Genomic DNA, 24,959 nt, shown 5'->3' on the forward strand with positions numbered 1-24,959 from the left:
TTCTCAATTTGGTTATTTTGCCTTTTAATTTTATGGTATTGTGCGCCAGCTTTAGAGTCACACTGGGCTCTTCATCAATCCGAATTCCCAATTGGATTATTTGGTCTTTTTATTTTATGCTGTGGTGCGCAAGCTTTAGAGTCACACAGGATTCTTCATCAGCTCGAATTACCAATTGGATTATTTGGTATTTTTATTTCATGCTGTGGTGCACAAGCTTTAGAGTCACACAGGACTCTTCATCAATCGGAATTCCCAATTGGATCATTTGGTATTTTTATTTTATGCAATGGTGCGCAAGCTTTAGAGTCGCACTGGGCTCTTCCTCAATCCGAATTACCAATTGGATTATTTGGTATTTTTATTCTCTTGGGTGATGCGCAAGCTTTTGAGTCACACAGGACTCTTCATCAATCCGAATTCCCAATTGGATCATTTGGTATTTTTATTTTATGCTGTGGTGCGCAAGCTTTAGAGTCACACAGGATTCTTCCTTAGTTCAAATTCTCAATTGGATCACTTTGTCTTTTAATTTTATGGTATTGTGCGCAAGCTTTAGAGTCGCACAGGACTCTTCCTCAATCCGAATTACCAATTGGATTATTTGGTATTTTTATTCTATTGTATGATGCGCAAGCTTTAGAGTCACACAGGACTCTTCAGTTGGACTTCTAAATTGGATCACTTTGTCTTTTAATTTTATGGTATTGTGCGCCAGTTTTAGAGTCACACAGGACTCTTCCTCAATCCGAATTACCAATTGGATCATTTGGTATTTTTATTCTCTTGGGTGATGCGCAAGCTTTTGAGTCACACAGGACTCTTCCTCAATCCGAATTACCAATTGGATCATTTGGTCTTTTTATTTTATGCAATGGTGCGCAAGCTTTAGAGTCACACAGGATTCTTCATCAGTTCGAATTCCCAATTGGATTATTTGGTCTTTTTATTTTATGCAATGGTGCGCAAGCTTTAGAGTCACACAGGATTCTTCATTAGTACAAATTCTCAATTTGGTTATTTTGCCTTTTACTTTTAGGGTATTGTGCGCAAGCTTTAGAGTCACACAGGATTCTTCATTAGTTCAAATTATCAATTGGATTATTTGGTATTTTTATTTTATGCAATGGTGCGCAAGCTTTAGAGTCACACAGGATTCTTCCTTAGTTCAAATTCTCAATTGGATCACTTTGTCTTTTAATTTTATGGTATTGTGCGCAAGCTTTAGAGTCGCACTGGGCTCTTCCTCAATCCGAATTCCCAATTGGATTATTTGGTATTTTTATTCTCTTGGATGATGCGCAAGCTTTTGAGTCACACTGGGCTCTTCATCAATCCGAATTACCAATTGGATTATTTGGTCTTTTTATTTTATGCTGTGGTGCGCAAGCTTTAGAGTCGCACAGGATTCTTCATTAGTTCAAATTCTCAATTTGGTTATTTTGCCTTTTAATTTTAGGGTATTGTGCGCCAGCTTTTGAGTCACACAGGAATCTTCATCAATCCGAATTACCAATTGGATCATTTGGTATTTTTATTCTCTTGTGTGATGCGCAAGCTTTAGAGTCACACAGGACTCTTCAGTTGGAATTCTGAATTTGATCACCTTGTCTTTTAATTTTACAGTATTTTGCGGAAGCTTTAGAGTCACACAGGATTCTTCATTAGTTCAAATTCTCTATTTGATTATTTTGCCTTTTAATTTTAGGGTATTGTGCGCAAGCTTTAGAGTCACACAGGACTCTTCATCAATCTGAATTACCAATGGGATTATCAATTGGATTATTTGGTATTTTTATTTTATGCAATGGTGCACAAGCTTTAGAGTCACACAGGACTCTTCACCAGTTGGAATTACCAGTTTTATTATTTGGTATTTTTATTTTATGATATTGTGCACAAGCTTTAGAGTCACACAGGACTCTTCATATCTTAGGTTTTGAGTTACGTTTCCTTTAGTCAAATATATAACAATATCATATATTAATATAATATACTAAAACAATATAATATATTAATACAAAATAATAAAATAACATAATAATATAATGTGATAATATAATTTACTAAAACAATATAATATAATATATTAATACAATATAATAAAATAATATAATAATATAATGAAATAATATAACATATATATATATAATATATATACTAAATATTATAATATACTAAAGTAATATAATATATTAATACAGTATACTAAAATAATATAATAATGTAATGTACTAAAGTAATATAATATAATATAGTAATATAATATATATAATAAGTTAATATACTAAAAAATATAATAATATACTAAAATAAAGTAATATATTAATACAATATACTAAAATAAAGTAATATATTAATACAATATACTAAAATAATATAATATATTAATACACTATATTAAAATATATTAATACAATATACTAAAATAATATAATATTCTAAAATAATATACTAAAATAATATAATATATTAATACAATATACTAAAATAAAATAATGGTGTAATATACTAAAATAATATAAGAATATAATATATATACTGAGTTAATATAATATACTAAAATAATATACGAATAGAATAAAATGAAATAATATACGGAAATAATATCACGTAATATAACAAAATAAATATGAATATAATAATATACTAAAATTATATAATATATTAATACAATATACTAAAGTAATATAATATATTAATACACTATATTAAAATATATTCATACAATGTACTAAAATAATATAATATATTAATACACTATATTAAAATATATTAATACAATATACTAAAATAAAATAATGATGTAATATGCTAAAATAATATAAGAAGATAATATATATACTGTTAATATAATATCCTAAAATAAGATACGAATAGAATAAAATGAAATAATATACGAAAATAATATCACATAATATAATAAAATAAATATGAATATGATAATATACTAAAATTATATAATATATTAATACAATATACTAAAAGAATATAATATATTAATACACTATACTAAAATAATATAATATCTTAATACACAATATTAAAATATATTAATACAATATACTAAAATAAAATAATGATGTCATATACTAAAATAATATATATACTGTTAATATAATATACTAAAATAATATACAAATAGAATAAAATGAAATAATATACGGAAATAATATCACGTAATATAACAAAATAAATATGAATATAATCATATACTAAAATTATATAATATATTAATACAATATACTAAAATAATATAATATATTAATACACTATGTTAAAATATATTAATACAATATACTAAAATAAAATAATGATGTAATATACTAAAATAATATAAGAAGAAAATATATATACTGAGTTAATATAATATACTAAAATAATATACGAATAGAATAAAATGAAATAATATACGAAAATAATATCACATAATATAATAAAATAAATATGAATATAATAATATACCAAAATAATATAATATATTCATACAATATACTAAAATAATATAATATATTAATACACTATATTAAAATATATTAATACAATATACTAAAATAATATAATATATTAATACACTGTATTAAAATATATTAATACAATATACTAAAATAAAATAATGATGTAATATACTAAAATAATATAAGAAAATAATATATATACTGTTAATATAATATCCTAAAATAAGATACGAATAGAATAAAATGAAATAATATACGAAAATAATATCACATAATATAATAAAATAAATATGAATATAATAATATACTAAAATTATATAATATAGTAATACAATATACTAAAATAATATATTAATACACTATATTAAAAGATATTAATACAATATACTAAAATAAAATAATGATGTAATATACTAAAATAATATAAGACTATAATATATATACTGAGTTAATATAATATCCTAAAATAAGATACGAATAGAATAAAATGAAATAATATACTTAAATAATATATCAATATAACATACTAAAATAATATAATATATTAATACAATATACTGAAATAAAATAATGATGTAATATACTAAAATATAATATAAGAATAGAATAAAATGAAATAATATACGAAAATAATTTCACATAATATAACAAAAGAAATAGGAATCTAAGAATATAAAATAAACAAAATAATATAATCAAATAAAAGGATAGAAAAAAGGGAATTAAACGGCTATAATTTCCCCTCCAGATCCGCCTTCCAAGGAGAAGAAGAAGAAGAAGAAGCGGAGCAGCAAAGAGGTAGGGCGGCCCCTCCCCTTTGGGAAGCGCAGCGCGGCCGGGCGCCGCAGGAAGTTCCCGCCCCCAACTTCCTGTCTCTTTCTCCCCGCCCCCCGCAGGAAGAGAAGAAGAAGAAGACCCGCCCCAAGAAGCCCAAGGAGGAAGCGGAGGGCGCCGGCCGCAGGAAGGGGCGGGCCAAAGCCAAGGCCAGCCCCTTGGACGAGCTGGAGGCCTTCCTGGGGGCGGGGCCGGCCCGGGGGGGCGGGGACTACGAGGAGCTCTAGCCCCGCCCGCTCGACCACTTCCTGGAAACGGGCCCCGCCCCCCCTTTCGGACGGACGCGGCTGCTTTTTGACGGACGGATCTGCCTGGGGGCGGGACTTCCTGCGGCGCATGTGACCCCCCCCTTTGTTTGCGTTGCTGTGACCCCGCCTCTCCGTGGAGACTTTGTGCTGCTTCCGGGGGGCGGCGCCGGAGGGACAGGAAGTCCCGCCCCCTCACTTCCTGCTTTGGGGGCCACGCCCCCTTTCCGGGCGCATGGAACAGACTCAGGTATCTTTCCCTCCCTCTTTCCGGACTGGTTGATCCCGCGAGAAAAGGGGGCGTGGGAAAAGAGGGGCCGGCGCTTCCCCTTCCTGCCCCCCACTTCCTCTTCCTCTACTTCCTGTTTGGCTCTTCCTCCCTCGGTTTCCCCTCTTTCTCCTTTGGGCCTGGCATTCTCTTCCTCTTCCCCCTCTCTGCTCCTTCCTTCCTTCCTTCCTTCTTTCTTTTCCTTCCCTCTCTCCTTCCTCCCTTCCTTCCTTGCTTCCTCCCCTTTCCCCTGCTTCCACTTCCTCCTCCGTTTCCACATCCTCCTTCCCCTCTCCCTTTTTCTCTTCATCTCATCTATTTCCTCTTCTCCCCTTCCTCTTCCTTTCCATTCTTCCTCTTTCCTCTCCCAATTGCCCTCATTTCCTCTTTCTCCTCCTCTCCACCTCCCTTCTTTCCTTCCTTTTCCTCTTCCTTTCTCTCCTTCCTCTTCCTTTCCATTCCTCTTCCCTCTCCCAAACTCCCTTATTTCCTCCTTTCCTATTTCTCCTCCCCTTCCTCCTCTCTCCCTTCCTTCCTTTTCCTCTTCCTTTCTCTCCTTCTTCATCCTTCCTCTTCCTTTCCATTCTTCCTCTTTCCTTTCCCATTTCCCCTCATTTCCTTTTCCTCTTTCTCCTCCCCTTCCTTTTCCTTTCTTTCCCTCCTTCCTCTTTCCTCTCCCAATTTCCCTCATTTCCTTTTTCTCCTCCCCTTTCTCTCCATCTTTCCTTCCTTCCTTCCTTCCTTCCTTCCTTCCTTCCTTCCTTCCATCTTTCCTTTTCCTCTTCCTTTCCTTCCTCCCTTCTCTTTCCTTGTCCCCCTTCCTTCCTTCCATCCATTTCCTCTTCCCTTCCGCCCTTCTTCTTCCTCCTTCCTTTCCCTTCTTCCTTTTTCCTCTCCCACTTTCCCTTCTTTCCTCTTTCTCCTTCCATTCTTTTCCCTCCCAATTTCCCTCATTTCCTATTTCTCCTCCCCTTCCTCCTCTCTCCCTTCCTTCCTTTTCCTCTTCCCTTCCCCCTTCTTCTTCCTCCTTCCTTCCCCTCCTTCCTCTTTCCTCTCCCAATTTCCCTCATTTCCTTTTCCCCTCCCCTTCCTCTCCATCCTTCCTTCCTTCCTTCCATCCATCCATCTTTCCTTTTCCTCTTCCTTTCCTTCCTCCCTCCCTTCTCTTTTCTTGTCCCCCTTCCTTCCATCCATTTCCTCTTCCCTTCCCCCCTTCTTCTTCCTCCTTCCTTTCCCTCATTTCCTCTTTCTCCTCCCCTCCTTCCCCTTCTTCCTCCTTCCTCTTCCTTTCCCTCCTTCCTCTTTTCCCTCATTTCCTTTTTCCCTTCCTTCCTTCCTTCCTCTTCCCCCCTCTTCTTCCTCCTTCCTTTCCCTTCTTCCTCTTTCCTCTCCCACTTTCCCTCCTTCCCTTCCTTCCCCTCCTTCATCCTTCCTCTTCCTTCCCCTCCTTCCTCTTTTCCCATTTCCCCTCCTTTCCTTTCCCCCTTCCTTCCTTCCTTCCTCTTCCCCCCTTCTTCTTCCTCCTTCCTTTCCCTTCTTCCTCTTTCCTCTCCCACTTTCCCTCCTTCCCTTCCTTTCCCTCCTTCATCCTTCCTCTTCCTTCCCCTCCTTCCTCTTTTTCCCATTTTCCCTCATTTCCTTTCCCCCTTCCTTCCTTCCTTCCTCTTCCCCCCTTCTTCTTCCTCCTTCCTTTCCCATCTTCCTCTTTCCTCTCCCACTTTCCCTCATTTCCTCTTTCTTCTCCCCTCCTTTCCCTCCTTCCTCTTTTCCCTCATTTCCTTTTCCCCTTCCTTCCTCCCTTCCTTCCTCTTCCTCCCTTCTTCTTCCTCCTTCCTTTCCCTCCTTCCTCTTTCCTCTCCCACTTTCCCTCATTTCCTCTTTCTTCTCCCCTCCTTCCTCTTTTCCCTCCTTTCCTTTTCCCCTTCCTTCCTTCCTTCCTTCCTTCCTCTTCCTCACTTCTTCTTCCTCCTTCCTTTCCCTCCTTCCTCTTTCCTCTCCCACTTTCCCTCCTTCCCTTCCTTTCCCTTCTTCATCCTTCCTCTTCCTTCCCCTCCTTCCTCTTTTCCCATTTCCCCTCCTTTCCTTTTCCCCTTCCTTCCTTCCTTCCTTCCTCTTCCTCACTTCTTCTTCCTCCTTCCTTTCCCTCCTTCCTCTTTCCTCTCCCACTTTCCCTCCTTCCCTTCCTTTCCCTTCTTCATCCTTCCTCTTCCTTCCCCTCCTTCCTCTTTTCCCATTTCCCCTCCTTTCCTTTTCCCCTTCCTTCCTTCCTTCCTTCCTCTTCCTCACTTCTTCTTCCTCCTTCCTTTCCCTTCTTCCTCTTTCCTCTCCCACTTTCCCGCATTTCCTGTTTCTCCTCCCCTCCTTTCCCTCCTTCATCCTTCCTCTTCCTTTCCCTCCTTCCTCTTTTCCCATTTCCCCTCCTTTCCTTTTCCCCTTCCTTCCTTCCTTCCTTCCTTCCTTCCTTCCTTCCTTCCTTCCTCTTCCTCCCTTCTTCTTCCTCCTTCCTTTCCCTCCTTCCTCTTTCCTCTCCCACTTTCCCTCCTTCCCTTCCTTCCCCTTCTTCATCCTTCCTCTTCCTTTCCCTCCTTCCTCTTCCTTTCCCTCCTTTCCTTTTCCCCTTCCTTCCTTCCTTCCTTCCTTCCTTCCTCTTCCTCTTCCTCTTCCCCTCTTCCTCTTCCTCCCCCACCGACCTATAAAGCTCCCGCTTGCACAAGGCCTCCTGCCTCCGCCTCCTCCTTCTTCTGGAACGGGAACCGTAGCGCGACCGGGCGCGGCGCCCGCTTTCCGGACCGCCTTGCTTTGTGGACAGGGCGCCTGCACCATGCGTCTGAATAAACCCCGCAAGCACCTTGGGAACCGTAGTATGTTCAGTGGCGCCTTGGGAATTGTAGTACGCCCAGTGGCACCTTGGGAATTGTAGTACACCCAGTGGCATCTTGGGAATTGTAGTACGCCCAGTGGCATCTTGGGAAGTGTAGTACGCCCAGGGGCACCTTGGGAAGTGTAGTACGCCCAGGGGCACCTTGGGAAGTGTAGTACGCCCAGTGGCACCTTGGGAACTGTAGCACGCCCAGTGGCACCTTGGGAACTGTAGTACGCCCAGCGGCACCTTGGGAACTGTAGTACGCCAGTGGAACCTTGGGAACCGTAGCACGTCCAGTGGCATCTTGGGAACTGTAGTACGACCAGCGGCATCTTGGGAACTGTAGCACGCCCAGTGGCACCTTGGGGAACCATAGTACGCCCAGTGGCACCTTGGGAATTGTAGTACGCCCAGTGGCGCCTTGGAAACTGTAGTACGCCCAGTGGCGCCTTGGGAAGTGTAGTACGCCCAGTGGCACCTTGGGAACCGCAGTACGCCCAGTGGCGCCTTGGGAACCGTAGCACGCCCAGTGGCACCTTGGGAACCGTAGTACGCCCAGTGGCACCTTGGGAACTGTAGTACGCCCAGTGGCACCTTGGGAACCGTAGTACGCCCAGTGGCACCTTGGGAACTGTAGTACGCCCAGTGGCGCCTTGGGAACTGTAGTACGCCCAGTGGAATCTTGGGAACTGTAGTACGCCCAGTGGCGCCTTGGGAACTGTAGTACGCCCAGTGGAATCTTGGGAACTGTAGCACGCCCAGCGGCACCTTGGGAACTGTAGCACGCCCAGTGGCATCTTGGGAACTGTAGTACGCCCAGTGGCGCCTTGGGAATTGTAGTACCTTTCCCATAGGAAAGAAGGATTGGCTGGTCCAGGGAAGAGTTCCTCTCCTGGCGCTACCAAGCGGCCCCAGGAAACTACAGTTCCCATGATGCATCTCGAAAGCGGTGCTCTGGGAACTGTAGTTTGCTCCGGGCGCCTCTCCTTCCCGGCTGCTGCAACTCCCAGAGTTCTCTGGGCAGGAAGGAGGGACCCGGGAACCGTAGTCCCTGCAGCACCATGGGAACCGTAGTACGCCCAGCGGCATCTTGGGAACTGTAGTACGTTCAGCGGCGCTTTGGGAACTATAGCATGGGAACGCTAGCTAGGGATCATGGGAGTTTTAGTCCCAAAGAGGTGGAAAGACGACAGGAAACTAGTTCCCATGACCGGGAATTGTAGTTTGCTCCAGGCGCCTCTCCTTCCCTAGGAGGCTGTGGAAAACTACAGTTCCCAGAACGGCCCTCTGGGAACTGTAGTTCGGGGAGAAGAGGGTGTCATGGCCGCCAGAAACTACGGTTCCCAGAACCGGGCGCAGGCGGGAAGACATGACAGTTTTGGGCGCCAAACCCCCAGAGCCAAGATGTCCATATTGGGAGTTGTAGTTCTGCGAGGCGCCCCCTGGAGGATACTACAGTTCCCGGCGCCCTTTTGGGAACCGTAGTTTCTGACCGACGATCGGCGCCCGGGCGCCGGGTTCAAATCCTCAACCAATAGAAACGCACGAATGGGGAGATTGGCGCCCGGAACGCTACGTTTCCCGCCGGGCGCCGGGTGCGAATTTTTATTTCATGGGAGGGGATCAAATAAATCAGTAGCCGTCGTCCGACCAGGTGACTTGGTAGTCCGGGAAAGCGGCGCCCAGTTTCTCGGTGGTGACGGAATGCGGCGCGCGCCCGAAACCCTAAAAGATAATTAGTCGTAATTAGTCGTAATTAATAAAAATAATCATCAATAATAAGAATATAGTGTAATTTAATTGTGACATCAATAAATGCAGTAAGAATCATCACAGGAATGATGGGAATTGTAGTTTTCCCCCGCCGTTTGGGACTGCAACTCCCATGATTCCTAGCTGGGGGGGAAACTACAATTCCCATCATGCCCGGCTAGCTAGGAATTGTAGTTTTCCCCGCTCTTTGGGACTGCAACTCCCATGATTCCTGGCTAGCGGGAAAACTACAATTCCCATCATGCCCGGCTAGCTAGGGATGATGGGAATGGTAGTTTTTTCCAGCTGTTTGGGAATACAACTCCCATGATCCCTAGCTAGCGGGAAAAGTAGCGGGAAACTACAATTCCCATCATCCCTGACTGCTGGTCTGGCGAGTGAGGGATCATGGGAATTGTAGTTTTTTCAGCTGTTTGGGAAGACAACTCCCATGATACCTAAGTAGCGGGAAACTACAATTCCCATCATCCCTGACCGCTGGTCTGGCTAGCTAGGGATCATGGGAATTGTAGTTTTTTCCAGCTGTTTGGGACTACAACTCCCATGATCCCTAGCTAGCGGGAAAAACTACCATTCCCATCATCCCTGACCGCTGGTCCGGCTAGTTATGGATTATGGGAATTGTAGTTTTCCCCACTGTTTGGGACTACAACTCCCATGATCCTTCGCTAACCGGACCATTGGTCAGGGATGATGGGAATGGTAGTTTTTTTCCAGCTGTTTGGGACTACAACTCCCATAATCCCTAGCTAGCCGGACCAGAGATCAGGGATCATGGGAATCGTAGTTTTTTCCAGCTCTTTGGGACTACAGCTCCCATGATCCTGAACTAACAGGACTAGCAGCTAGGGATGGTGGGAATTGTAGTTTTTCCCAGCACTTTGGGACTACAACACCCATGATCCCTAGCTGGCTGGAAAAACTACAATTCCCATCATCCCTGACTGCTGGTCCGGCTAGTTATGCATTATGGGAATTGTAGTTTTCCCCACTGTTTGGGACTACAACGCCCATGATCCCTAGCTAACCGGAAAAATCACCATTCCCATCATCCCTGACTGCTGGTCCGGCTAGCTAGGGATGATGGGAATTGTAGTTTTCCCCACTCTTTGGGACTACAACTCCCATCATCCCTAGCTAACCGGAAAAACTACAATTCCCATCATCCCTGATTGATGGTCCGGCTAGCTAGGGATGATGAGAATTGTAGTTTTCCCCAATTTGGGACTACAACTCCCATGATCCCTAGCTGGCTGGAAAAACTACACTTCCCATCATCCCTGACCGCTGGTCCGGCTAGTTATGGCTCATGGTAATTGTAGTTTCCCCCACTGTTTGGGACTACAACTCCCATGATCCCTCGCTGGCTGGAAAAACTACCTTTCCCATCATCCCTGACCGCTGGTCCGGCTAGTTATGGATTATGGGAATTGTAGTTTTTTTAGCTGTTTGGGACTACAACTCCCATAATCCCTAGCTAGCTGGACCAGAGATCAGGGATCATGGGAATCGTAGTTTTTTCCAGCTCTTTGGGACTACAGCTCCCATGATCCTGAACTAACAGGACTAGCAGCTAGGGATGGTGGGAATTGTAGTTTTTCCCATCTGTTTGGGACTACAACTCCCATAATCCCTAGCTAGGGATGATGGGAACTGTAGTTTTCCCCAGCACTTTGGGACTACAACGCCCATGATCCCTAGCTGGCTGGAAAAACTACCATTCCCATCATCCCTGACTGCTGGTCTGGCTAGTTATGCATTATGGGAATTGTAGTTTTTTCTACTGTTTGGGACTACAACTCCCATGATCCCTAGCTGGCTGGAAAAACTACCATTCCCATCATCCCTAACCGCTGGTCCAGCTAGCTAGGGATGATGGGAATTGTAGTTTTCCCCACTGTTTGGGACTACAACTCCTATGATCCCTAGCTGGCTGGAAAAACTACCATTCCCATCATCCCTGACTGCTAGTTATGCATTATGGGAATTGTAGTTTTTTTCCATCTGTTTGGCACTACAACTCCCATGATCCTTTGCTAGCCGGCCCAGCTGTCAGGGATGATGGGAATTGTAGTCCCCTCTAGGATGGAGAGTCGCTCACCACGGAGTAGCCATAGACGTGGATCTTGCGGGATCCGCTCTGGCGGGAGATCCGCCCGCCGCCCAGACACTCGCACTCAAAGCCCAGCCGGGAGAGATCCTCCGAGATCCGGTCATAGATGTCGGCTAGAAGGGAAATAATAGTAATAATAATAATAATAATAATAATAATAATAATAATAGCCCTAACGCATTAATATGGTAATAATATTCGTCCAATCGGAACCCGCTCTCTCCCCGCTTCGCCCAATGGGAATCCATAAACGTCGATCTCTCCCCGCCTTCAATATCCCCATGTCTACGCCTCGCCCAATCGGAACCCGCAACGGCGTTCTAGCCCCGCCTTCTCTGTCCCCGTCACTACGTCTCCCCCAATCAGAAGTCGCTACCGAAGATCCATCCCGCCTTCACTTTCCACTAGCCCGCGCCTCGCCCAATCGGAACCCGCAACCGGCGTTCTCTGCCCGCCTCGCCAACGTCTCTCCCAATCAGAACACACAACCCGCCTCCACTATATAACGTTCCTGCGCCTCGCCCAATCAGAAGTCGCAACCGGCGTTCCATCACCGCCAAGCATACGCTTCGTCCAATCGGAACCCGCCACCGTCGTTCTCTCCCCGCCTTCACTATCCACATGCCTGCGCCTCGCCCTATTGGAAGCGGCAAACGGCGTTCTCTCCCCCCCTCGCCCAATCGGAACCCACAACCGTCGTTCTCTTCCCCGCCTTCAATAAGGACGTGCGTGCGCCTCGCCCAATCAGAACCCGCAACCGGCGTTCTCTCCCCGCCTGCAGTGTCCACTTGCCTGCGCCTCGCCCAATAAGAACCCGCAACCGGCGTTCTCTCCCCGCCTGCAGTGTCCACTTGCCTGCGCCTCGCCCAATCGGAACCCGCAACCGGCATTCCATCCCCGCCGCGCCCAATCGGAACCCAGAACCGTCCTTCTCTCCCCGCCTCGCCCAATCGCAAACCTCCACAGTCGTTCTCTCCCCACCTTCCACTGTTGACGTGCGTGCGCCTCGGCCAATCAGAATTCGCCCCCGGCCTTCTGCGCAGGCCCCTCACCGTGATATTCGGCCCAGGCGTAGCCGCGCACGACGTCCTTCCCCGGCCCGGCGCCCGGCGCCGTGACGCGGATGAGGACGTACTTGAAGACGCCGTCGGCCTCGTCGATATCCACGTCGGGAACGCGCGTCAAGTCTCCGTCCGCCATTGCTGCGCTTTCTGAGGAGAAATGAGGAGCGCGAACGGCCCAGCCAATCAGCGCCCGCGTTAAAAGGCGCGGGGCCAATGGCGGCTCGGCGTGCACTGTAGTCCCACCTCGAAGGCGGGGTTACGTCCGTGACAGGTAGGCTCAGCCAATAGGCGCGTCGCTGCTAGCAGGCTTGGCCAATGGTGCGTCTGATGCCGCGCAGGGGGCGGGATTTAGTTGTCTGATAGGCGCGCCGCTAGGGCCTCATTACCCAATCGTGGCTCGTCTGTCGCGCAGCACCGCCTCAGGGGCGGGCGTTAGGTTCGCCTCAGCCAATCGGCGCGCCGACAGCGCACAATCGCTTGAGCGAACTACAATCCCCATGATGCTTTGCGTCCATGCTTAGCCGAGGGAATGGCCACGCCAAGCCCCCGGTGCACCTTGGGAAATGTAGTTTCCGGGACCCGGCTGCTCCCTCAAGTGGACCAGGCTGCCACCCCATAAGTGGACCAGGCTGCCCCCACAAGTGGACCAGGCTTCTGCCCCCCATAAGTGGACCAGGCTGCTCCCCATAAGTGGACCAGGCTGCCCCCACAAGTGGACCAGGCTGCTCCCCACAAGTGGACCAGGCTGATTCCACAAGTGGACCAGGCTGCCCCCCATAAGTGGACCAGGCTGAACCCACAAGTGGACCAGGCTGCTCCCCATAAGTGGTCCAGTCTGCTCCCCACAAGTGGACCAGGCTTCTCCCCATAAGTGGACCAGGCTGACCCCATAAGTGGACCAGGCTGCTTCCCACAAGTGGACCAGGCTGACCCCATAAGTGGACCAGGCTGCTCCCCACAAGTAGACCAGGCTGCCCCCCACAAATGGACCAGGCTGCCCCCACAAGTGGACCAGGCTCACCCCATAAGTGGACCAGGCTGCCACCCCATAAGTGGACCAGGCTGCCACCCCACAAGTGGACCAGGCTGACCCCACAAATGGACCAGGCTTCTCCCCACAAGTGGACCAGGCTGCCCCCACAAATGGACCAGGCTTCTCCCCACAAGTGGACCAGGCTTCTCCCCACAAGTGGACCAGGCTCCTCCCCACAAGTGGACCAGGCTGCCCCCACAAATGGACCAGGCTGCCACCCCACAAGTGGACCAGGCTGCCACCCCATAAGTGGACCAGGCTGCTCCCCACAAGTGGACCAGGCTCACCCCATAAGTGGACCAGGCTGCTCCCCACAAGTGGACCAGGCTCACCCCATAAGTGGACCAGGCTGCTCCCCACAAGTGGACCAGGCTGCCTCCCCATAAGTGGACTAGGCTGCCCCCACAAGTGGACCAGGCTTCTCCCCACAAGTGGACCAGGCTGACCCCATAAGTGGACCAGGCTGACCCCACAAGTGGACCAGGCTTCTCCCCATAAGTGGACCAGGCTGACCCCACAAGTGGACCAGGCTGAACCCACAAGTGGACCAGGCTGCTCCCCATAAGTGGTCCAGTCTGCTCCCCACAAGTGGACCAGGCTTCTCCCCATAAGTGGACCAGGCTGACCCCATAAGTGGACCAGGCTGCTCCCCACAAGTGGACCAGGCTGACCCCACAAGTGGACCAGGCTTCTCCCCACAAGTGGACCAGGCTGGCCCCACAAGTGGACCAGGCTGACCCCACAAGTGGACCATGCTGCTCCCCACAAGTGGACCAGGCTGACCCCACAAGTGGACCAGGCTTCTCCCCACAAGTGGACCAGGCTGGCCCCACAAGTGGACCAGGCTGACCCCACAAGTGGACCAGGCTTCTCCCCACAAGTGTACCAGGCTGGCCCCACAAGTGGACCAGGCTGACCCCACAAGTGGACCAGGCTGTTCCCCACAAGTGGGCCAGGCTTCTCCGCACAAGTGGACCAGGCTGACCCCATAAGTGGACCAGGCTGCTCCCCACAAGTGGACCAGGCTGCCACCCCATAAGTGGACCAGGCTGCCACCCCACAAGTGGACCAGGCTGACCCCACAAATGGACCAGGCTTCTCCCCACAAGTGGACCAGGCTGCCCCCCACAAGTGGACCAGGCTGACCGCATAAGTGGTCCAGTCTGCTCCCCACAAGTGGACCAGGCTTCTCCCCATAAGTGGACCAGGCTGACCCCATAAGTGGACCAGGCTGCTCCCCACAAGTAGACCAGGCTGTTCCCCACAAGTAGACCAGGCTGACCCCACAAGTGGACCAGGCTCACCCCATAAGTGGACCAGGCTGCTCCCCACAAGTGGACCAGGCTGTTCCCCATAAGTGGACCAGGCTGCCCCCACAAGTAGACCAGGCTTCTCCCCACAAGTGTACCAGGCTGTTCCCCACAAGTAGACCAGGCTGCTCCCCACAAGTGGACCAGGCTCCTCCCCACAAGTGGACCAGGCTGTTCCCCACAAGTAGACCAGGCTGACCCCACAAGTGGACCAGGCTTCTCCCCACAAGTAGACCAGGCTGCTCCCCACAAGTGGACCAGGCTGTTCCCCATAAGTGGACCAGGCTGCCCCCACAAGTAGACCAGGCTTCTCCCCACAAGTGTACCAGGCTGTTCCCCACAAGTAGACCAGGCTGCTCCCCACAAGTGGACCAGGCTCCTCCCCACAAGTGGACCAGGCTCCTCCCCATAAGTGGACCAGGCTCCTCCCCACAAGTGGACCAGGCTGCCCCCACAAGTGGACCAGGCTGCTCCCCACAAGTGGACCAGGCTGATTCCACAAGTGGACCAGGCTGCTCCCCACAAGTGGACCAGGCTGACCCCACAAGTGGACCAGGCTGACCCACAAGTGGACCAGGCTGCCACCCCATAAGTGGACCAGGCTGCCACCCCACAAGTGGACCAGGCTGCTCCCCACAAGTGGACCAGGCTCCTCCCCACAAGTGGACCAGGCTTCTCCCCACAAGTGGACCAGGCTGGCCCCACAAGTGGACCAGGCTTCTCCCCACAGGTGGACCAGGCTGCCCCCATAAGTGGACCAGGCTGACCCCACAAGTGGACCAGGCTGCTCCCCATAAGTGGACCAGGCTCCTCCCCACAAGTTCATTTCCCAGCCGCGGCCCCTTTAAGGCGCTCTTCCTCCTTTCGCCCTCACGGTGGCGCTGCGGAGCTGGCAACGCTCCCTCCACTGCGGCTGCGCGGAGCCGACAGGCCAGGCGACATCGGAGGCTTCGGACCGCTCCAATTCGCCCTGACATCGCGGGGGGGAATTGGAAGAGACCATCGCCCTTTCCCTCCTGTCCGGTGGGGGGGGAAGCGGCTGGACCGATGGTCGGACCGATTCCCGGGGAAGGGGGGGATCTCCGGTTTCCTCCCCCTCCTGCTGGAGGTGGTTCCTGCCAAGGTGACGTCAGGCCGGCGCTTGGAAGCCCCCAAACCCCACCCCACCCCCGCCAGCAGCGCCGGATGGTTCGGCTCGGCTGTAGACGAGCGGGAGGCGGGCGAGACCATTTGCGGAAATAGGGGGGAGGGGTGGTCCAATTGGGGGCAGAGGGGAGCAGAATGGTCCATTTGTGGGGGGCAGAGGGGGAGCAACCTGGTTCACTTGTGGGGCGCAGACTGGTCCACTTGGGGGGAGAAGCCTGGTCCACTTATGGGGAGAAGCCTGGTCCACTTGTGGGGGGCAGAGGGGGAGAGGCCTGGTCCACTTGTGGGGAGAAGCCTGGTTCACTTGTGGGGGGCAGAAGGGGGCAGTCTGGTCTACTTGTGGGGAGGAACCTGGTTCACTTGTGGGGAGCAGCCTGGTTCACTTGTGGGGTGCAGAGGGGGAGAAGCCTGGTCCACTTGTGGGGCGCAGACTGGTCCACTTGTGGGGTGCAGAGGGGGAGCAGCCTGGTTCAGTTATGGGGTGCAGAGGGGGAGAAGCCTGGTCCACTTGTAGGGAGAAGCCTGGTCCACTTGTGGGGGGTAGAGGGGGAGAAGCTGGGTCCACTTGTGGGGCGCAGCCTGGTCCACTAATGGGGTGCAGCTTGGTCCACTTGTGGGGGGTGGAGGGGGGACAACCTGGTCCACTTGTGGGGGTCAGAGGGGGAGCAGCCTGGTCCACTTGTGGGGGGTAGAGGGGGAGAAGCCGGGTCCACTTGTGGGGCGCTGCCTGGTCCACTTATGGGGTGCAGCCTGGTCCACTTGTGGGGGGCGGAGGGGGAGCAGCCTGTTCCACTTGTGGGGGGCAGAGGGGGAGCAGCCTGGTCTACTTGTGGGGAGCAGCCTGGTCCACTTGTGGGGGGCGGAGGGGGAGCAGCCTGTTCCACTTGTGGGGGGCAGAGGGGAGCAGCCTGGTCTACTTGTGGGGAGCAGCCTGGTCCACTTGTGGGGGTCAGAGGGGGAGCAGCTTAGTCCACTTGTGGGGGGCAGAGGGGAGCAGCCTGGTCTACTTGTGGGGCGCAACCTGCTCCACTTGTGGGGGTCAGAGGGGGAGCAGCTTGGTCCACTTATGGGGGTCAGAGGGAGAGCAGCTTAGTCCCCTTGTGGGGAGTTGCTCTTCTGACTCTTATAACCGAAGCTTGCCCCTGAGCATGCGCAGAGTGCCTTTGCCTCCCCCCATAGCTGACCCTTCTTTTGTCCTGTTTCGAACTCTAGGCCCCTCGCCTGACGCCCCGGGGAGCAGCATGGAGCGCCGGCCCCACGCCCCGCGACGCCTGCCAGGCCAGGTAGGGCGCCCACCTTTAGCTGCTACCTTTCCTGAGGCGGGGAGTTCCCCAGATTGCCAGAAGCAGGCATTGGGAGTTTTTCCTGCTAGCAAGGGATGATGGGAATTGTAGTCCCAAAGAACATTGGGAACTGTAGTTTTCCATGGGAATTGTAGTTTCTTGGGGACTCCCCGCCACTTGACGCCCCTTCCTCTCCCCTCAGGATTCGCACTGAGGGCGGCGCGGCGCCGTGCCCGCCCTTCCGAAGATGACCCGCACCCACCCTCCGGACCTCCTCCGCCACGTCCAGACGGCGCCGCCTTTCCCCTGCGCCATGTCGGCGGCGCCCCAGCCCTTCCACAAGCGCCACTGCCGCAGCTTCGACTTCCTGGAGTGGCTGGACGACGAGCCCCCGGCGCCCGCCGCCCGGCGCGGGCGCGAGGCCCCCCGAGAGCTGGCGCCCCGGGCCCGCTCCAAAAGCGCCGGGCGCCACGCCAACGAGCTGCACCCGGTCAAGCTCCAGCCCCAGCGCAGCCGCATCTCCCCCTTCCAGGGCGCCCAGTACGGCGCCAGCGCGCCGCCCGCCAACGCCCCGCGCCGGCGCCTGGACATCAAGCCCGACCCGCCGCCGCGCTACGTCTCCCCGGCACGGAGCGGCCTGACCGTGCCCGGCGCCTGGCGCCCCTCCCGCACCCCGACCCCCAGCGACACCTACGAGGACCGGGCGCCGGGAGAACCGTACGACCCGAACCCGCAACCAGCGCCCCTCCAGGTCTTCTACGCCGGAGACGGAGCGTACGCGCCACCGCCGCGCCCGCTCCGGAACTACGTTTCCCCCTTCCTTGACGCCCACCCTGTCCGGGAGGCGCCCAGCCGGACAAACTACGTTTCCCCGTTTTACGGCGCCGTGCCAACGTTCGACGGCGCCGTGCCAACGTTCGACGGCGCCGCGCCTCCCTTTTACGGCGCCACCCCACCTTTTTACGGCGCCGCGCCACCGGGCGCCGCCCCGCCGTTTGACGGCATCGCGCCCGTCCAGGCGCCTGTCTCACGAACATATCCCCACCCGTACGGCGCCTGGCGCCCGGTGGCGGCGCCCTACCAGACGTGGCAGGTCGGGTGCTACCCACCGGGCGCCGCCCAATCCTCCTGGCACACGCCGCGCCTGGGAACCGAAGCGCGCAGCCACTCCAAGTCGTGGGACGACATCCTGGCGCCGCGCGGGCGCCCCGACCAGCCGCTGTGGCGCGGGCGCAGCTACGAGAACATTCTAGCGCGCCACCAGGGGCCGCCGGCCCTCTCGCCCGACCCCCGGCGCCCGGCGCCCGTGGTGGTGACGCTCTCCAGCTCCCCCAAACGCTACGCCGCGCTCTCCCTCTCGGAAAACTCGCTTCTGGAGAAACCGGGCGCCGCCGGGCGCGGCGCCTGGTTCGTGACGCCGGAGATCACCATCACCGACAACGAGATCCCCGGGCGCCAGGCGCGCCAACGCAGTTTGGAGCAGCTGGACCAGCTCATCACGGACTTGGTGATCGACTACAAACCGGGCGCCGATCCCGAGCGCCCGGCCGAGACTCCGGGCGCCAGCTCTCCGGACGCCAGCACCGACGAGGACGACGTCATGTGCTCCAACGCCCGCTGCGGGCGCACGGAAACGATGTTTCACGCCTGCCTCTACTTCAAGTCCTGCCACAGCTGCCGCACCCTCTACTGCTCGCGCCACTGCCGGCGCCAGGACTGGCGCCGCCACAAGGAGCGCTGCGCCGCCGGCCGGGCCGCCAGCGCCTGCCGCAACGCGCTACGTTTCTCCCGGGAGGACGCGGCGGCGCACCGGGCCTTCTCCCGCTTGGCGCGCGTCGGGTACCTCTCCCGCGGGCGCGGCGTCCTCTTCCTCGGCTTCCCCGCCGCCGCCGCCGCCGAAAGCTTCCTCCGCGCCGGGCTGGGCGCCCTGGCGGCGGCGCCAACTTACCTCTCCCTCCGAGAAGTGGGCGCCCACGCCGGGAACCTGGGCGCCTACGCCCGGGAGTTGCAGCGCGCCGGGGAGGATTACGACCCGGCCGAATGCTTCGTGCTGAACGTCACCGTGGCGGCGGGCGACGGGCACCCGGTTTCGCGCCAGCACGCCAAGGTGGCGCTGGCGGCCTCGGCGCCCGGGGCGGCGGCGGCGCCGGGCGCCGAGATCGAGACGCTGATCCTGACGCCGCCGCCGGGCGCCGGCGACCAGGAGGACCGGCGGGCGCGGGAGGTGTGCTTCGTCCACATCCAGCGGGAGCTGCGCGCCCGGGGCGTGGCGCTGCGGCGCGAGTTCCCGGAGGTCTACGGGCGCCTGGTGGCCTTTGTGGAGAGCGGGCGCCGCTTCACGCCCACCACTATCTATCCCGTCGACAAGCGGACGGGCAAGCAGTTCCTCTGCATGATCATGGCGGGATCCGAACCCCGGACCCTGGACTGGGTGGCCAGTCCCAATTTGCTGGATGAGCTGATGTAGCGGAGGCAAGTGGCGGGGAGTTCCGAGGGACGGGAAAAAGAAATGGGCGCCGTTTTGGGCATGGTTTTGGGTTCAAGTGGCGGGGAGTTCCACTGGGAAGAACGGACAAAAAAAGAACAGAAATTGGCTCCGTTTTGCTGCAGTTTGTGGGATGTTTCTGGGTTCAAGTGGCAGGGAGTTCCACTGGGAAGAACGGACCAAAAAGCACCGGGAATGGGCGCTGTTTTGCTGCAGTTTGTGGGATGTTTCTGTGCTCAAGTGGCAGGGAGTTCCACTGGGAAGAACGGACCAAATAACACCAGAAATACACCAGTATTGCTGCAGTTCCTGCAACGTTTCTTGGTTCAAGTGGCAGGGAGTTCCGACAGACAAAAAACTTTTTTGCTGCGGGTTATGGTACTTTTCTGTGTTCAAGTGGCAGGGAGTTCCGACGTCCAGCCTTGCCCTCGGAAATCCCCGATTTATCGGCGACAATTATTTATTCTGGATCGTCGTTATTGGATAACGAGGGAAGGATTGACATTCAAAAGAATACGGAATAATACAGAGAGAAATTCAAAATAATCATCACCGTGTTTTAGAAACTGGCACGAAAATCGGCCCAAAAAGGCAATTTCCTTCCCAAATCTTATTGATATGTTTTATCGGACGATTACGATGATTGGTGAAGTTTTGTCTTATTATGATGGTTTTGATTATTATTATTATTTTGTATTATTAGTATTATTATTTTGTATTATTATTATTATTTTTGCACATTGGAAGGCTGTCGAAAACGGGCAGATTGAATATCGTATCAACGAAAAGATTACCTTTCCTTTGACGCTTCTGGAAAAGGATCGATATTATTGGTATCACTATTTTTATTAATTATTATCCTTATTTTATTAATTATTAATCATTATCAATATGTGTTCTTGTTGCTAATATTAATCATATTAATTATTGTTGTTGTTATTATTTATTATTATTTTAATTATTGAGGTTATTATCGTTTATTATTAACAATATTAATTTATTATTATTTATTATTAATAATAATTTATTATTATTAATAGTATTAATTTATTATTATTATTTATTATTAATAGTATCAATTTATTATTATTATTTATTATTAAGAGTATTAATTTATTATTATTTATTATTAATAATATTAATTTATTATTATTATTCATTATTAATAGTATTAATTTATTATTATTATTTATTAATAGTATTAATTTTTATTATTATTTATTGTTAATAATATTAATTTGTTATTATTATTTATTATTAATAATATTAATTTATTATTATTATTATTATTATTATTATTATTATTACCGGAAGGTGATGAGACAGCAAACTGTCAAATGGGTGCGTCGGACGAAGGAATTGTATGTCGAATGCCAAATCCTATCAAAATCCTATTTTTTCCCCTGGAGGACTGAGCGCTTTGTAAACGGTGCGGAATAGACTAATGCATTTTTATTAATTATTATTAATTATTAATAATTATTATTGTTTGTTATTATTCTTATTATCATCGGAAGGTCGATGTGACAAGCTGTAAAATGGGCGCGTCGGACGAAGGAATTGTATGTCGAATGCCAAATCCTATCCAAAGGTTATTTTTTTGTGTCAATTGTGCGGAAAAAGACGAATGCATGTTCTATTTATTTCCTTAAAGAAAGAGAAATCTATATATATATATATATATAGTTGCCCAAATCTGGAAAGGTATTTTCTGCTGGAGAGATATAAGAAGCATGTCTATGTATGTTTATATGGAAAGGTATAAAAATAGGAGAATTTATTTGCCTGGAATAAAGACGAAACGGAACTCGAACTCGCAACCGCGGCATTATTATTATATTATTATTATTATTATTATTATTATTAATCTATTTGTATTATGAGTCGCCCTTAATTTATTTATTTATTATTTGTTTTATTATTATTATTTTTTATACAACTATTATTTGCACACGATTCATTATTCATTATTATATTATTGTGATTATTATTATTATTATTATTAATTTATTTGTATTATGAGTTGCCCTTAATTTATTTATTACTTGTTTTATTATTGCCAGTTGCACTTAATTTAATTATTATTCTTCATACAACTATTATTTGCACACGATTCATTATTCATTATTATATTATTGTTATTATTAGTATTATTATTATTATAATTAATTTGTATTATGAGTTGCCCTTAATTTATTTATTATTTGTTTTATTATTATTAGTTGCACCTAATTTAATTATTATTTTTATACAACTATTATTTGCACACGATTCATCATTTATTATTATATTATTGTTGTTATTATTATTATTATAATTAATTATTTGTATTATGAGTTGCCCTTAATTTATTTATTATTTGTTTTATTATTGCCAGTTGCATTTAATTTAATTATTATTTTTCATACAACTATTATTTGCCCACGATTCATTATTCGTTGATTACTATTTCCACTTCCTTTATTTATGATTAATTTATTTGTATTACGAGTTGCCCTCAATTTACGTATTATTTGTTTTATTATTATTAGTTCCCCTTAATTTATTTATTACTTTTATACAACATAGAATTATTTGATTCTTAAATAATATTCATACATATTAATAACACTGATACATTAATAATATTAAAATAATATAAATATATTGATATAAATATTTTAATATTTATTAATATACTCAATAATATAATATAATATAATATAATATAATATAATATAATATAATATAATATAATATAATATAATATATGATTAAATAATATTAATATATTTACTTATTATTTGTTATATTATTATTATTATTATTATTAGTTCCCCTTAATTTATTTATTACTTTTATACAACATGGAATTATTTGATTCTTAAATAATATTAATACAAATTAATAACACTAATACATTAATAATATTAAAATAATATAAATATATTGATATAAATATATTAATATTTATTAATATATTTATTAATATTAATAAATATATTAATTAATATAATATAATACAATATAATATAATATAATAGTAATTAATGATTATATTACTATTATATTATATATATATATATTATACTATTATACTACTATTAATTATATATTATATTACTATTATATTATATTATATTATATATATTTATATTATATTAATCATTAATTACTATTATATTATATATTATACTATTATATTATATTATATTAATATATTTATTAATATTAATAAATATATTATATTTATATTATATTATATTATATTATATATATTTATATTATATTAATATTAATTAAATATATTGATATAAATATATTGATATAAATATATTGATATTATTTAATTAACAATTGCTATTAATTTATAGATTCATCTATAGAATTAAATAAATATTGATTTATCTCTTTTCCCCAATTGCCTTGCTGGGAACTATAGTTTTTGATGGGAATTCTAGCACTGCCTGGGAAGAAGGCGCAACTTTGGGCCTGAAAACTACAGTTCCCAAGGTGCACCTGGGGTTTGGCCCGGCCATTCCTCTGCTGAGCCTGGACGCAAAGCCTCATGGGGATTGTAGTTAGCTCAGGACGCCTTTCAAACCATGGGCTCTAGCGGCGCACCTATTGGCTGAGGCGCCTATCAAAGAACCTAACTCCGCCCCATCCGACGCACGATTGGACACGCAGATAAAAGCGACGTGCCCATTGGCTGAGCCTACCTGCGCCGGCCTATGAAAGAACCCCTTCCCGCCCTCAGCGCGGCATCCCACGCACGATTGGCCCCGCCGGCGAGAAGCGACGCTCCCATTGGTTGAGCCTACCTGTCATCGACGTAACCCCGCCTTCGAGGTGGGTCTTCAGCAGACGCCGAGCCGCCATTGGCCCCGCGCCTGTGAACGCGGGCGGTGATTGGCTGGGCCGTTCGCGCGCCTCATTTCTCCTCAGAAGGCGCAGCAATGGCGGACGGAGAGCTGGAAGCGCGTTGCCGGCGCGGATATCGACGTCTTCAAGTACGTCCTCATCCGAATCACGACGCCGGGCGCCGGGCCGCGGAAGGACGTCGTGCGCGGCTACGCCTGGGCCGAATATCACGGTGAGGGGACGCGGGGGGCGGCTTCTGATTGGGCGAGGCGTAGTCACGTGGAAAGTGGAGGCGGGTTCCGATTGGGCGAGGCGTAGGCACGTGGAAAGCGGAGGCGGGGATGGAACTTCGCTCGCGACTTTTGATTGGGTGAGGCTTAGGCGCATGGATATTAGAGGCGGGCGCAGAACGCCGGAAGCGGCTTCCGATTGGGCGGGGCGGGGATAGAAGGACGGTGGCGGCTTCCGATTGGGCGAGGCGCAGTCAGGTTGACAGGAAGGCGGGCGCAGAACCCCGGTAGCGTGTTCCGATTGGGCGCTGTCGGAACAAGCGGCGGAGTGGCAGCTCAGCCTCGCGGCCTCATTGGTCGGCAATGTTGTGAATGGAAGACGCCACGTGTGTTTTGCTATGTCTATAGTAATCAGATGATCGAGTAATGTATATTATTATTATTATTATTATTATTATTAGATATTGATGTAACCAAATAAAATAGGAGACTAGAAATAACAGATTGCTAAATAGTATATGTATATAGTCTATATTTTATTATTTATTATTAATAATATCCTTATAATTATTACAATTATTATGGTTATTATAATAATATTAACTATTATTATTATTATTATTAGATATTGATGTAACCAAATTAAAATAGGAGACTAGAAATAACAGATTGCTCAATAGTATATGTATATAGTATATATTTTATTATTTATTATTAATAATATCCTTATAATTATTACAATTATTATGGTTATTATAATAATATTAACCATTATTATTATTGTTATTATTATTATTAACTGGGCCTGAGGAACCCAGCTAGATGAATGGGGTATATATAAATGATGATGTAGTATTCCGGTCCAAAAAGATGGTATCAGAAGCGAAGTTTCGTTGTACGGTTGATAATCAATATGTTAAAATTAATAAATATTAATAATAATATTAATAATAATATTAATATTAATTCCCTAAATGGGGAACAGGCACAGACTTGGGGGTTCCACAGGAC

The 24,959-nt window shown here is 47.7% G+C and overlaps 3 protein-coding genes and 2 long non-coding RNA genes across 8 annotated transcripts in view; 2 read left to right on the top strand and 3 right to left on the bottom strand.

Moving 5' to 3' along the window:
• Positions 1–4,558, top strand: part of RABL6 (RAB, member RAS oncogene family like 6) — a 47,515-nt gene extending 42,957 nt beyond the window's left edge. Inside the window, exons 14-15 of the mRNA XM_080990916.1 lie at positions 4,207–4,256; positions 4,355–4,558. Of these exons, the coding sequence (XP_080847042.1) occupies positions 4,207–4,256; positions 4,355–4,519 (215 nt within the window). The 3' untranslated portion in view covers positions 4,520–4,558. The remainder of the gene's footprint in view (positions 1–4,206; positions 4,257–4,354) is intronic.
• Positions 4,559–6,596: 2,038 nt separating this feature from the next.
• Positions 6,597–7,332, bottom strand: LOC308468642. The gene is made up of 3 exons (XR_013981753.1): positions 7,137–7,332; positions 6,807–6,951; positions 6,597–6,689 (listed from the first exon to the last, which is right to left on the bottom strand). It is a non-coding gene; the product is annotated as an uncharacterized lncRNA (long non-coding RNA).
• Positions 7,333–7,958: 626 nt separating this feature from the next.
• LOC308468666 lies at positions 7,959–8,527 on the bottom strand. Its single transcript, XR_013981795.1, has 3 exons — positions 8,234–8,527; positions 8,060–8,088; positions 7,959–8,029 (listed from the first exon to the last, which is right to left on the bottom strand). It is a non-coding gene; the product is annotated as an uncharacterized lncRNA (long non-coding RNA).
• Positions 8,528–9,241: 714 nt separating this feature from the next.
• On the bottom strand, positions 9,242–24,120 carry PHPT1 (phosphohistidine phosphatase 1). Of its 2 annotated transcripts, none has more exons than XM_080991016.1 (3): positions 23,679–24,120; positions 11,543–11,667; positions 9,242–9,393 (listed from the first exon to the last, which is right to left on the bottom strand). In XM_080991016.1, the coding sequence occupies exons 1-3, from the start codon at positions 24,103–24,105 to the stop codon at positions 9,301–9,303; spliced, it is 645 nt and encodes a 214-aa protein (XP_080847142.1). In that variant the 5' UTR covers positions 24,106–24,120; the 3' UTR covers positions 9,242–9,300. The 2 variants fall into 2 exon arrangements, with proteins under 2 accessions (XP_080847142.1, XP_080847141.1); XM_080991015.1 differs by lacking the exon at positions 23,679–24,120 and adding an exon at positions 12,607–12,765.
• On the top strand, positions 12,759–20,759 carry AJM1 (apical junction component 1 homolog). 3 transcript variants are annotated; one of them, XM_080990889.1, is made up of 3 exons: positions 12,759–12,889; positions 17,320–17,390; positions 17,593–20,759. In XM_080990889.1, exon 3 carries the CDS (start codon positions 17,638–17,640, stop codon positions 19,855–19,857), a length of 2,220 nt encoding a protein of 739 aa, XP_080847015.1. In that variant the 5' UTR covers positions 12,759–12,889; positions 17,320–17,390; positions 17,593–17,637; the 3' UTR covers positions 19,858–20,759. The 3 variants fall into 3 exon arrangements, with proteins under 3 accessions (XP_080847015.1, XP_080847013.1, XP_080847014.1); XM_080990887.1 differs by lacking the exon at positions 12,759–12,889 and adding an exon at positions 15,780–16,084; XM_080990888.1 differs by lacking the exon at positions 12,759–12,889 and adding an exon at positions 16,092–16,492 and having other exon boundaries at positions 17,151–17,390.
• Positions 24,121–24,959: the final 839 nt, after the last annotated feature.

This window comes from Podarcis pityusensis, assembly GCF_964106645.2.
Source record: "Podarcis pityusensis genome assembly, chromosome: Z".
Lineage (NCBI taxonomy): Eukaryota > Metazoa > Chordata > Lepidosauria > Squamata > Lacertidae > Podarcis > Podarcis pityusensis.

What these genes read in the sequence shown, in the direction of transcription:
- PHPT1 (XM_080991016.1), bottom strand. Translation starts at nt 24,105, where the DNA reads ATGCGCCTAAGCCTCACCCAATCAAAAGTCGCGAGCGAAGTTCCATCC. An exon ending in CGGGGTTACGTCGATGACAG is followed by an intron (nt 11,668 to 23,678) that starts GTAGGCTCAACC and finishes TTTCCCTTCTAG; the next exon opens with CCGACATCTATGACCGGATC. An exon ending in ACGTCTATGGCTACTCCGTG is followed by an intron (nt 9,394 to 11,542) that starts GTGAGCGACTCT and finishes ATTATCTTTTAG; the next exon opens with GGTTTCGGGCGCGCGCCGCA.
- AJM1 (XM_080990889.1), top strand. Translation starts at nt 17,638, where the DNA reads ATGACCCGCACCCACCCTCCGGACCTCCTCCGCCACGTCCAGACGGCG.